The sequence below is a fragment of the Rhipicephalus sanguineus genome, chromosome 1, assembly GCF_013339695.2.
Source record: "Rhipicephalus sanguineus isolate Rsan-2018 chromosome 1, BIME_Rsan_1.4, whole genome shotgun sequence".
In the NCBI taxonomy this organism is placed as follows: domain Eukaryota; kingdom Metazoa; phylum Arthropoda; class Arachnida; order Ixodida; family Ixodidae; genus Rhipicephalus; species Rhipicephalus sanguineus.
Window position 1 is genome coordinate 39,822,478 of NC_051176.1, and position 14,432 is coordinate 39,836,909.

Consider the following 14,432-nt stretch of genomic DNA (forward strand, 5'->3'; position numbering starts at 1 on the left):
GCGCTTACTGGTTCGAAACACGCTGGCTGATCTTGCACGCGTTTCGCTGGCTTGGGGGGGTGGGTTTGTGCTTTGTAGAAGTGGCGGCCTTTGATGAATGCGCGCTCCGTCGAAAGTATCGGCACCGTGATATGACGCTGGGTCTTGAATGTAGTGTAAGCGCTTACTTGTTCGAAACACGCTGGCTGTTCTTGCACGAGTTTCGCTGGCGTGGGGGGCGGGTGGGTGCTTTGAAGAAGTGGCGGCTTTTGATGAACTTGCGGTCCGTCGAAGGTATCGGCGCCCTGATTTGGCGCTGGATTTTGAATGTGAATACAGCGTTTACTTATGACTAGAGGGTATGTCTTTCTCGGCACCAAACTGACCTTTTGTAGCGTTAGCTCCACTGGCCTAGCCGAGCCAGTTTCGCGTGGCTCCTCAAGAGCCGTGCTGCGCATGCGCGAGGATCAGTGATGTCACGAACAGGAGCCGGCACCTCCCGCGCACTCCGCCGCCGCCGCCGGTCTGCGCTTTCCAGATGAGTGACGTCGTAGCCGTGGCAGACGTATTGGCGCCGGCGCGCGCGCAACTATTCTCCTTCGCTGCGCAGTCGCCGTCTGACACTGCGCTGGAGCCGCTTGATAGCGCCTCTGACTGGCGTTTGCCAGTGTGGTATAGCCATGGAGAAGGAAAGCGCAAATGCTGCTCAACGGCGCAGAAGACCAGAGAAGCTTAGCTCATCGGATCCCGAAGTAGTTGCCTGGCAAAATAAATATACATGTGCCACATAATACATATAGCGTGTGTGTGTCATTGGAGCAGCAGTAAGCATTGTAATCAAGCTAGCCCTAGACATTCGGGAAAGCTAAGAATAATTAGCTGAACCTTTGTTAACGCTACGTTAACCTGACATAGCCGAGCTAAGCCACTGCAACAATCTTTTTTTTATTCAGCACTTCCTTCTTACGCATTTCACGTGTGTTGCCAGTTGAGCCCCGTTGACCTGATCGGCTTTTTGCTCATCAAATAAATCATTTATCACCGTCGTGTGCCTATCGACGTTGCTGCTATTGGATACGCCAATCGGTAATCTGCCGTCTTTTTGCAAGTTCACACATTTGTCAGAGATGTGCTTAGTTTTTATTACGAGCACAATTTCGAATATCGAATTATTTTTATATCGAACTATTTCACATTATCCATCGAGTTCGATATATCCGGGCTTGATTGTACACCGAAAGTAGTGCGAACCATCGCAGGTGCGGACCAGCACTTTCAAAATGCGCCATTTCACTTCCACTTAGGGCAAGAGATTCGGTGCTAATGCAGCCTGAAAATCGCTTGTTGATTTTTTATCTTTTTCTTGCATTGGGCTTTTTGTTAAGCATCGCTGGGGCAATCAAAGTGTTTGAGAGTACGCAGTGTTAAAATATGTGCAAACATCCAGTTTTAACAAATTCTTTAAAAGGGCTTGAGCTTGATGGCTAGGCTTCATAACAGAAAACAGCGCGGGCAAATGGGACAAGAAAGTCCTGTCAGCCTTTCTTGTCCCGTTTGCCCGCGCTGTTTCATGTTATTAACAGATTAACAAATTCTATTTTGCCTCGTGCCTACTTATTCGATCAATGCTCGTTTCTTTATTCAAGGATACCATCTGGGATGATGACCTTCAGGAAATGCCAAGTTGGCCTTTCATATTTGCGAAAGGTATGCTGTTCTCCCCTTCTAAATATGAGTAAATTATGAACCCGAATTTTCAACTTGCAGGTGGTGGTTTCCTGACAGCGAAGTCCTTCACATTTTGCATTGACAACGTTCCTCTCATGCAAACATGCAGTCCTAGAGAGGCGTTCAAGATATTATTCCTGGCACACTTAGCGCCAACGTTGCCTACCCAAAAGAGGCAAGTCTTACCCTGGAGTTCACTCATAGGTGAGATTGAAACTAAACCTTGGGCACAATACTTTGGTCAATAACTCTAGCTTTCCAGTAACATTGAAAAAAAAAAGTATGATATATTTCTCACATAAAATACCTTTATTTATTGAGATGGTTTCATTTAGTTGAAAGGAAAAGAAAGCGTTTTGGAACAAAATACTAAAACTAAACAATTATCCCTTCAATGAGAAGCTACCTGTTTTATGGTATACTGCTTGCGAGTATCCACCAACATAGTGGCTGTCAGTACTTAGACATTAGAAAATTGAAATTGTAATTTTAGTGTTAGATAGGTTAGAAGTTTCATTTTAGGCTTATGTGGGAATATTGTATTTAAAATTAACGTAATCTAAGTAGTGATGGATGTATACAGAAAAGCCTATTCTTAAAGTGGGTGCCTTTGTAGTTACACTGTATCTAAGAATATTTAGGTACTTCTGGACTGCTAAACAGAATTGCCTCTTCTTTTTAGGTCAATTGCCACTGTCAGTCCCGGAAAGGGCATAAAGGCTGAGCATACACGTGGGAAACAGCACAACATGAACCCGAAAGTGGCGTCATTGATTAGCTCCCTCAAGGACTTGACTTCTAAACATCTGTGCCTGCCAACTCGTATATCCCCGGGAGATTCCTTAATCTGGACCCCTTGTGTTGCTGTGGGCATACTGAACGAAACGAGAATTGTAATGGCTTGTTTTTCTTTGTCAGACACAACATTAATTACGACAAGAAAGCCAAGGCAACTACAGGGGATGTTATTTGTAGTCATTACGAAGGAAATGTGAAGAAAGCAAAGTGGACGAAAAGATAACGTGTCACTGGCAGGGACCGAACCGGCGACCTTCGAATAACGCATAGTGACCGCATTGGATAGTGTGGGCATCTCTCGTATTTCAAGATGCACATGCTGGCAACTGCCTGAACTTCTATGTTTCATGTCAATAAACTTGTTTGCATTTCACTCTATGGTTTACTGAATTAACGAATTTGTGAGAGAGGATGCGTGCTATAAAGGGGACAATGCAGATGCAAAAATTGTGGTGCTTTCTGTTTGTGAGATTTTCTATTCTTACACCACATACATTTTGGGTTTGCATAACCTGTCAAATTACAGAATATTTGTCAACTTACGTTGCTGCGATGAGAAAGAAATACAATTTCAAAAATTTCTTGTTACTTAAAGCAGAAAGCCCATTTTAATTACAGAAACTCCCTTTACTGAACAAATGAAAAAAAACTTGTCAAATCACAGAAGATTTCTGTACTAAGAAACCAAAAGTGTAGTAAAATTACAGAAATTCTTTGTTAGTGAGAACCGAAAAAACTATGTCAAGGTACAGAAGTTTTCCGTTACTGAAAACAGAAAAAACCATTCGAAGAACAGAAATTTACTGTTACTGAGAACAAAAAGACATGTAACATTACAGACATTTTCTGTTACTGAAAACAGAAAAAACCATGTAAATTACAGAAATTTTCTGTTAGCAAGAACAGAAGAGACATGTAAAATTACAAAAACGTGAAAACAGAAAACAGAAAGAGAACATAAATTTTTTGACAGGCCAGCTGCCAGACAATTTCTGTTTTTTTCAAGAAAACTTTTTTACAGTGTATGTCCCCGTCGTAATTTTGCGCTGTGTGTTTCACTATGATTAAATATGTCGGAGCACTTTGTAATGAGTGGGCCCTTAAAACAGCCACTCTTTGTGCAAATCACATGTTTTGACGCCTCGCGCGATTCTACGCTTCTGCCACGCAATATTACATGCGTTAAGGAGACTCCTGCCAGTACAAGACGTTCATATAGCATCTTTTTCCGAAGCTGTTTCAAGCACTGACGTCGCTCTGTGGTAGAACACCTGTTTGCCACGCAGATGGCCTGGGTTCGATTCTCACTCGAACCAAAGATTATTATTATTTATTTTATTTGCATCTTTCTCGATTTTTCGGTAACGCACAACGCTGATCTTTCGCTCACAACCAACGACACCGGCACCGGAATTTCTGCGAAACGAGCTATTTAACGCTATGGCGCTAATAATAGTAATAATAATCAGCCTATTGCATGTCCACTGCAGAACAAAGGCGTCTCCCCGTGATGCCCCATTTGCCCAATCTTCTTCGAGTTCCGGCTGACATTTTCCTTACTGTTACTTGAACCTCAATCTCGGCTGCTTCACGGGCACGCATGAGTGGTGCACGGCAAGACACTGCCGCATTGGTTGCCCTTCTGTTTGTCTAAACCACCGATAGGTCGAAATTTAGTTATCGTGTTGAAATTGAGCACGAGTCTACTCTGCAAACGCAAATTAGACTAATTGGGCGTTTTAAGGACTACAGTCCTCCTTAATACTACCTGCATCTGGACGGTACTCCCGTTCGGTGTAATAAGGTGGGTGAAATAGGGCTCTGCGTCCTCAGTTTTAATTCGTTACAAAATTATGCCGCATAAAGGAGGTAAATTCACGATCTCACGCCATTCGTCAAATGGAGTTTAGGAACAAAACCAAGAAAAAACTCCCTTCACCTCCTCTGGAATTTTTTCTCTCTATTTTTTCCGAAGCTTTCTATAATGCATTCAGTGCTGGCGGGCATGCATGCAGCTGTGCGGGGGAAACAAGCAAAAGAAAGGAATAAGAAAGAAAGAAACTAGAACGAAAATCCTGCGATCGCTCGATGTATCTAGCGAGCCATCTAGTGGGCGCTCCGAGTACTAGCGGCTGGCTACGACACAACGGCAGACAAGCCCCAACCTTAAGAAGCTTCGCCCCTAAAACACTAATACTTAATGACTTCAAAGTTAAAAACTCTCTAATCGAACGTTTTGCAAGCCGATGCACAACTTTGTCATTGGAATTTTTCCCCCAGCTTGGTTGCTTCAAAAGTTAGCTAATTAAAGTGACCTAGCTCAGCAATTAATTAACACATAAAAAATAGTCTGACGTACTCCAGGCAATAGTCAGCAGCATGTATTTGTCGTCGTCGGAATTCAACGTGTCGGCATATTTTTAAATTCTGGCTTAAGATAGCTGGGGCACCCTGTATATATCCTGGTATAGTATAATGCTGTCACAGCGGTAATCTTCGATACAATTATTTTGCAAGAATAAATGGAATTTCTGGAAAAGTACTACACGGCTCCTGGAAAATAAATGCGCATGAAATATTTTCTCGAAACAATGAAGTATGATATCACATAAAAGCCCGCTTAAGTCAAAGCATAAAAGCTGCAGATGAACTTGCCCATACTACAATATAGGTATACTGGCAATATATATATAAAATTGTAGTAGTACAATTTTCATACAGGATACATTTTTCATACCGGAACTTAACATGGGGTAACATTACATTTGCAGGGCTGAAAAGCGTTATAGCACTACATGAATAGCAACGAAACTAGTTGCTTAAGTTCAACTCACCGATTGCCGAATCATTAGCAGACGTCAGCGTCATCAGGAATTGAATGTGCTCTGCGGCCAACGGGTAAAAGACATCTATGGACTGGGAGCTGCCGTTGACGTAGAAATGCAAGGCTAGCAAGACGTGTACGTACACTGTTAAAGCGTGAGACCTCACCATGGGCCGCTGTAGCAAAGTCTCCAGTGTCATGCAAAACTACAGGACGTACGGACTCGAGAACCTGTATTTAGCGGGCACTTGTCTAAGACTTCATCGAAGACAAGGCTCTGGTGAAAAGTGCATTATTTCCGGAGGAAAGCGTGACGTTCTGTGCTATTGCTGCCAAGTAAAACTCCAAGGTTTCACCGAAGAACAGTCAAGGTGTGCTGCCGAAGCAGCCACATTTACAGAAGAATGTATCGCTGTGCGACTTTCGGTTCCACACATTATGACGGCCGGATTACGGTTACCACAAGAAGAAGAAGTAACCAGTTAAAACACAAAAATCCAAGCCCAACGCCAAATCCTTGAAGCCCTTGCAAAGCACCATCGCGATTTCGTACGTCAAAACAAAGTCGTCAACGCTGCCTTTTAATCTTCTGTCACACGAACACAGCCTCTACACAACTCTTAGAAATGTCAAAACCGCATCACTGTTCACAACGTAGTACATTTTCACTCCCGAACACAGCATTTTCCTGGACTGCTCACAAGAAAATAAAAGCATCCAGGCTAGCCAGTGGCGAAGCAAGCACCCAATGCAGAGCGAAGTTCATGAATCCCCGGCGACAAGTTATCTTTTCGTCCACTTTACTTTCTTCACATTTATATTCTAAATACTACAGATAACACCCCCTATACTTTCCTTGGCGTTATTGTCTGTTAGTTCTCATTAATATTGTGTCTAACAAAGAAAGCGAGCCCTTAAGAGTCATCTTCTTTCCTTCATTCATAGCAAGGGTCTCGTTCTGGCAGACTTGATGCCTTCAGGTAGTATGCGATGGATTATTGGTCAGCTGCCAGCTCGTAAAAAGATCACGTGCTACGTGACGCCAGAAAGGCAGAAAAAGAGTGTTCCACACTCGCCGCCATGGCTGCGATTGGCGCTGACTAACACTCCAAGGTTTAAATGCACATATATACCCTATAAAGTGGACGGGAGGATGACCGCCGCCGTAGCTCAGTGGTAGAGCATCGGACGCGTTATTCGAAGGTCGCAGGTTCGGTCCCTGCCGGCGACAAGTTATCTTTTCGTCCACTTTACTTTCTTCACATTTATATTCTAAATACTACAGATAACACCCCCTATACTTTCCTTGGCGTTATTGTCTGTTAGTTCTCATTAATATTGTGTCTAACAAAGAAAGCGAGCCCTTAAGAGTCATCTTCTTTCCTTCATTCATAGCAAGGGTCTCGTTCTGGCAGACTTGATGCCTTCAGGTAGTATGCGAGGGATTATTGGTCAGCTGCCAGCTCGTAAAAAGATCACGTGCTACGTGACGCCAGAAAGGCAGAAAAAGAGTGTTCCACACTCGCCGCCATGGCTGCGATTGGCGCTGACTAACACTCCAAGGTTTAAATGCACATATATACCCTATAAAGTGGACGGGAGGATGACCGCCGCCGTAGCTCAGTGGTAGAGCATCGGACGCGTTATTCGAAGGTCGCAGGTTCGGTCCCTGCCGGCGACAAGTTATCTTTTCGTCCACTTTACTTTCTTCACATTTATATTCTAAATACTACAGATAACACCCCCTATACTTTCCTTGGCGTTATTGTCTGTTAGTTCTCATTAATATTGTGTCTAACAAAGAAAGCGCGCCCTTAAGAGTCATCTTCTTTCCTTCGTACGTACTCAGAATAACTCAAGTAACATGCCCAAATGCTTCATTTCGAAGTGCCGCACTGCACCTAACTGAGAGACTGGAAAGCGAAGCAAACGAACTGTTAATGACACGATAACTAGCATTCGAGGAGCCTGCAATGTGCAGGCTCCACGGACATTCGGACTCCTCGAACATTGCAGGCTCTTGGAATGCTAGTTATCGTCGGTACACTGCCGCCGATCCCCGCTTCATGCGCCATTGGTTGAACTGCTTAAGATGGTGCATGCGATTCGAACGGACGTCGTAACTAATACTTGTGCGGACTGACAGACAAAGTGCCAGGTCTAAGCATACCGACGAACGCGCTTCGTCAAGTCTTGCACACTCACGTCTTCCAGACGATGGTGGGGCCCACGGCATGCCAGGCGGCGGAGGTCCTTGTGGTGGCCGATCGACTGGCGGTCCATGATGTGAAGGGGGATGCCCAAAATGCACCCCACCACCTTGCTGGTCGGGGCGGTATCCGCCTCGAGGTTCAGGAGGCCCACCGTGTGGTGGCGGTGGATAATACGGCGCAAGTGCCGGTGGAGAGTAATGAGACGGTGGCGCGGGCGGCGGGTACTGAGACGGTGGCCCGTAGTGCCCACTGGGTGGCGGCGGCCCGCTACCGCCCAGCATGTGCGAAGAAGGTGGCGGGTAGTGCGGCGACGGAGGGTAGCCGCCAGTGCCACCGACTGAGTGGGAAGGTGGCTGAGGGTGGTAACGGGGCGGTAGGGCGTGCGGATCCCGTCCCGACGCTCCAGAGGGCGGCGGCTGGTAACCGACGGGTGGCGAAGGTGGTGAGTAAGATGGTGAACCATGGTGACGAGGGTGACTGACATCGCGCCCAGGCACAGATGGACTGAAGGACCCGGCCGGCAGAGAAGGAGGCGGCATTCCGCTTCCGACTTCCGCACAGCCTTTCTGACGTCCCTTGATAAGGAAGTCGGAGGCGCGGCCTCCCGACCGCGTGTGGTAGTACAGGTACAACTCTGGTCCCTCGAAGTCGTAGGTACCTGAGGGATTAAGTGAACCCAGTGATCTTTTTTCGCAAAAGACGAAGCGAGACACGCAGGAGAAAATAATCGATACTAAAGAAGTAAGCACTAATTGAAGTATAACAGTAAGACGTATGAAAAGTATGTTCTTCAATAGAGTGTGCAAATGCTTTTAAAATTTTATTGTTTATAATATTTTTCTTCTTGTGTTAGATTCTGCACTGCATGGCATGTTAGCTAGACATGCCGAGAGTAAATCTGCCGACGCTCTCTGCCAACTATTATCTACGTGATACAGAACGGAACTGTCTCTAGCGGTAAGTAGCGTGGTGTATGACGTTCCATATCTCCCGGCAGCCAAATTCTATTGTCTTCAAAGAATCCGCCACTCCAGCACGAACAAAAAGTGATTCCTGTTTTTAATTTCTGAGTTTGTTAGCCCAGCCTGGGTTAACATGATGTAATATTTATAGGGGTGCCTTTAGAATACGTACTGATCCCAACTGCGACAGCTGCTACTCTCGTGTGCACAGCAGTGAATGCTCCATACGTTCGAACGGGATCAAGAAATCAGTAAAACACCTCTTTTACTTTACCGCTGTAGTAAGTACTCACGCATTGAATAATGATCACTGTGGTCAGTACTCACGCGTTGAATAATGATCCAGCCTGCCGCATATCTGGACGTCTTGCACACGGAACTGGTCCTGGTTGCAGTCAACATCAAAACGCACAAACAGCAGCTCAAGACGGCACTGGTCGGGGCCCCGGCGACGCACTATGAACCTGAGTAAGCAGGCGTGCGACACACTTTAGTGCAGTAAAGTATGACGTATCAACAAACCTGACCTCCACGGTCGGTCTCAGCAAAGGTTTGAAATAATTCTCAAAAACTGTTAATGAGGCGCAAGCATAAGCTCCTGGGATGGGAACATAAAATCCCATCGATTAGCGCCTTCATTTACTACAATTCAATGATACACTTCCATTTTGCTTATTCAGAATTGTTTGTAACTGAACTAATGAAGCAACTTATCTCTCAAGCTATGTCCTCATATTAGGCATTTCGAGCGTAGTGCTCGTTTTGCGATATCAGTGCATATTTTTTGACGCATTACAGTATATGGCACCATGCGTTTTCTGGCACAGTTAAAGAATGTCTTTCACGCCCGCCGACACGAACAACCTAGATATAGCCGAAAGAAAAATTCACTGAAGGCAAGCATCGGTGGGAACCCACAATATATTTAAACTGATCCGTTAAGCTTACCATCGCATGAAGACCTTTCCACTTCCCAGCAAGCTGTCCTTCGAAGTTGTGATAGTGTTATATAACCACAGCGATCACACAGTGACAGAATAGAGAATGTGTAGCAGAAAGCTCAGGCAATCGGGCGTGTCTGCAAGTGGCACTGGTGAGGGGTGTCACGTTGTAGTACACAGCAGGCAAATAATCCTCTGCCAAAAGTACTGATCACTTTCATAAGAATTTGCACGCGCACAGTGTGCTGAAAAGCCATAGATCGAATTTGGCCACAACACAAACACATGAACTGAAATATTTGGATAACGCCATAAGAAACGAAGAAGTATATTGGACGAGCCGTAAATGGGAAAACCAGTGGCCTAAGACCTGTTCAAATTCCCATCCAGTGATCATGAACTGCATGCAAACTTCTGCGATTATTCATACTCGCACTGTGGCCCACTGGTAGCATCTTCTGACCACGCAGGCATCCCAACGTAGCTCAAATAAAACATTAGTCAAGTCTATCTGTGCCTGGAATGTATGTATACGAACATGCACGATAGCTCCGAAATCTCACCTGCAGTCAAGGTTTCCCGAGCCCAGATCCGCACTGCGGAGCTCGAAGTAAGGCTCGGTCAGGGCTCGGTCGCACTGTGCTCGCGGTGGTCCGCCTCCGGACGGTGCAGGCGGAGGAGGAATGGGGTATGACGGAGGGCCCAGCGGAGCACCACCGACTGCTGGAGGTCCGAGAGCCGGCGGAGGCGCGCCGCCTGCTTAAAGGGCGGTAGAGCAGATGATGTCCGAATTCGTTTAAAAAGAGCCCATATTACGCATTCAATGTGGGCGTATGTACAGTCCGCTGTTTTATGCCATCATCATCTGTTGTGAAAAAGCACTAAAAAAAGGACCATAGGTTTCCAAATTTACCGGTATCTACTTGCACGTTGTTCACATCTGGTCCGACCCCATAACGAGAAGCGTTTTTCCTGCAAGTTAAAAAAATTCTATTCACTCGCATTATAACTAGTATGGCATGTTCTCCTGGTAGGCCGTGCCCAAACCCTTCATATCTTTATCAAGAATAAACGCTGCGAGAGAGCTTTCCCGTCTCGCACCTGATCGACTGAAATACTCGCATAGCTATATACCTCGTCCAGAAAATCTGGATTTACCAGTATAGCTGTAGTTTTTAACAAGTATTTCCAGACGTTACGCATCACTGTGTGCCGGTTCCCTGTGCGTCTTTGTAGGATTCGTTAATGCTCACAGCTGTCGCATTGAAATGGCTGATTCACTAGTGCGGTGCTCAGTGGAGGTGTGACGACACCATCACTATTTATTCACTTGTTTAATAACTTAGTAATACTGCGACGTTACCACAAGACATTCGAAGGGCGGTTACATGGTTCAACGTACAAAATAAATAAAAAATGGAGGCCTATAAATGGAATACAGAATGTATCAATCGCAAAATATTCTAAATTTGACTGAAATAAGGACGATGAATGTTGGGTAGCAGCAGCACCAATAAGTTTATTCCATTTCTTGATACTCCTACGGAAAAGAAAGCACATTAGGAGCAATTAATTATTGAAACTAATAGGTGTGGGTACCGCCATTGTAGTTTCCATGTGCAATAGCGCGCAGAATTATTTGGCACGTGTGGTGGGTGTATTTCGCACCCACTATTTATTAATAAGAATACGTTAAGGGACAAACTTGGTTTCTCTGCTCCAAAAGCGGCAAACCATTTTCCTCAAGCAACTCGGAGTTGCCCGTACGAGCTAAAGCTTGCACCCTTTTCTTCATTCTTTTTTTCTAGTTTCTCGTCTTCACACTTTGTAAACCGATGTCATTATTACGACATATCCAGACGACATCCTGGTAAACCGCACCAGACCAGGCAATAGTCCTCATCCATAAGCAAAGGCCCTTGAATATACATGAGCTCACCGACCAGCAGCTGCGAATTCGCAAGAGGCCTTGCCAGAAGGTAAAGGTGACACACTTGAACGCTCGCCTGTAGATGTACCCTGTGCCATGCTTTGCGAGTGTGAATGATCGGAAACTCGTGTCTTCCGTCTATCTTCATTTTAACCACTCCTCACGTGCAGCACAATAAGCAGGATAAAGCCTGGTTAACTGCATCCTTGCCTTTTTCCCTTAAGCGAAACAGAGGCCTAACTCAATGTGTAGCCTAGCTATGTCTGTAGCCAAGCCATGAAGCTAGCAGAGTGCATACAGAGGCACAGATGTCTCGCATGTATTTGACGTCTCGCAGGAATTGTCGAATGCAGACAAGACGTTCGAGTGTTCGCGTACCTGGAAGGCCTCTAGAGGGCGGGTAGAATGTCGGCTCCCCGGATGGCGCAAACATGGCTGGTCCCAAGGGGTGCCCGCCTGCAGAAGTTGGGGCTCCGGCTCCAAGCGCCGGGTGATGCGGGTACTGGGGTGGGGAGGAGCCCCTATCATAGAGTGAACCACCGCCAGCGCTTCCGTCGTCTCCACAGGCCACCTGGCGCACGCGGAGCATGAATCCTCGGTTCTCGCCTGCCTCATTCGAGTGGAACCGGAATGCGGTTTGAAAGTCTCTCAGTGGCACTTGCTCTGCGAAGAAACAAGAAAAAGATGATGGTGCACGAGAACGTAGTACCAAGTTTGACCAATCCGTAAACTGACAGCATTCAGTGTCTTTATGCACATGATCTTAGTGTGCCAGGGCATATAGTACAAAACACATGGTACGCTTTTGCTACATGCGCAACAGCATCTTTACTCATGCGCATGGTGCTCAGAATCTGTACGGTGCAGGTTAAAGCGATGGCACCTAAAGATGCATATTCACGGCAATGTTGGGGTAACATGGACTCAGGTGACTTTGGCACCTCTCAATAAAGCCTTTTGGAAGTTCGCTGAACTGGACAGCATTATCTGGTGCTGCTTCATTCGTGCCCAGTTTCATAAATGAGAGCGGGTGGTCTCAATGTAGGGCCACGTGGGAATACCACTTGGCAGGATGTCGAGCTCGCATTGGAGCACATCGGATTATACTACGTTCCAAACGCAAGAGTCATCTTAGAAACCATGGTAACGTGTAGTGCCTCGTGCATTTTCTTCCTACTACTTTGTGGGCTTAAGAGCGATCTTATTTCTTTCTCATGTGGCTCTGTTCCTACCTCTGATTCGTTTAACAGCCGCTACTTTATCTGTTGTGTCGTTTTTTTTTTTTTGTTAGGAACGAAGACCCATAGGGTTCAAAGGCTTCGAGCATAAACAGTTCTTGAAAAATTTCATTCCTTCTAATTAAACTCCAAGCCTATAAAATTCATAATGGCAGAAAGTTACGTCTCAGTTTCGCATCCTCAGTGACAGGGAAACTCAATTCTATCTCAATATGTGCCAGGGCATACTAGTGAGGTCACAGTTGTTCTCACAACGTTTGTGCCTTATTTCTTTCAGCATTATTTGTATCACTTAGTAAGTACACCTATGTCGCCGACATCGCGAATATATTAATACGAAACAAAATCATTCTGCTCTAAAGAAATCTAAAAACGCGGCATATTTTTTACATTATTAATTACTTACAGGCGCCGCATTACCGACCAGTTTCGGTTTCCTTTTGTGAGAACTCCAAAGACGACAAGCCTCCGGGTACAACAATCACCACCTGGAGTGTGCAACGCTCGACCACGTCAGCACTCAGAACTGTGACGCACTTCCGCACGGTCCGCATCAAGAAGTCCTTTCTAACAGAAAACGGGAAAGCAGTGTCGCGAAACACAAAGCTTTCAACGCGCGTTCACACCGAACGCGGAGCACGCAAGCGGGCAAGCGGATTTTCAAAGCGGAGAGGCAGCGACGGCTCGCGGCTGTTCAGACCGACCGCGTTGCCTTCTGCCCGTCCGCCGCGGGGGCGGAGTAATCCACCAATCCACGGTGGACGTGTCGCCATCTTGCGGCACTACGCGATACGGCGCTCGTGCGTCTCGGGCCCTGATTGGCTGCGGCCAAACCGGCCAACTTTTCCGCGCCGGGAAAATCGGTCCAGAAGCGATCCGGGCAAGTGGCCGCAGTTTTCCGCTTTTGCGGATAATCCACGTCCGCTTTCCGGATCCGCCTCTACGCTTTCCGAATCCGCGCTCGGTGTGAACGTGCCTTCAACGCGTGCACCGCGGCCACGGACTCGCGAGCAGCCACCGAAAAGTAGCTTGCTGGCGCAAGCGTGGCTAAAGAGAAATGGCGACTATGACGTCAATATAACTTGTACCGGCTGCAGCGTGGTGACGTCGGGGAAGTAGGGTGGTCACCGTCCAGTCACTTTCAAGGGTGTCAATGCTGCGAGGTGCGACGTATAGACGTCAGACTCTTGAGTTCCGCAAGACGCGTGGCGCCACCTATCGGAGCGGTATTGGGTAGTACAAAGACAAACTCCCTAGCTCAGCTTGCTGTGGGACGAGGTCCAACAAGCGAGTGCGAAACAACGACTGAACTTAACATTGCGTGTGTTTGAGCATTTAACACTCAGAAAGATAGCTGTGAATTTCTCTCCGTTAGCCGGACGCGCCACCGAACCTGAAGTGCTTGCTGATCACTCGCCAGAACGACGGCGAAAACAACAGCAGATGAGGCCACACGCTACGAAGAAACGCCGCAATCGACGCTACTGTTGCGTTGTGAATTGCCACGGACGTAAAGGACTGAATAACAACGTTCAGTTTTAACGATTTTCATAGTTGTCGTACGAAGCAGAAAGGCGAGAGCGCCGGTAAGGGCCTACCATTGCGAGCGTGCTGGGTAAGCGAAGTACCCGTGTTCTCCACAGCCGGCCGCATGAGAAAGTGTGGTGTGATAATGTGGCTCTGGTTTTGTTTTGCGTAGCCCTGACGGAGAACCGTGATAACCTTTACTATGAAGCTCAGCAGAGGCTCTGACCGCTAAGCATGCCGTGTAAGACGGAGTCCCCATTTGCGGTATATACAAATGGAAGACAAGCATCTA

General features: G+C 46.5%; 1 protein-coding gene across 1 annotated transcript in view; it reads right to left on the reverse strand.

The window, feature by feature from the left end:
- The window catches only part of LOC119382427 (cubilin), a 126,283-nt gene that overhangs the window by 22,821 nt on the left and 89,030 nt on the right, over positions 1–14,432 (reverse strand). The window contains exons 20-23 of the mRNA XM_049413133.1: positions 11,754–12,038; positions 10,009–10,201; positions 8,832–8,968; positions 7,535–8,200 (exon numbers count right to left, since the gene is read on the reverse strand). Of these exons, the coding sequence (XP_049269090.1) occupies positions 7,535–8,200; positions 8,832–8,968; positions 10,009–10,201; positions 11,754–12,038 (1,281 nt within the window). The remainder of the gene's footprint in view (positions 1–7,534; positions 8,201–8,831; positions 8,969–10,008; positions 10,202–11,753; positions 12,039–14,432) is intronic.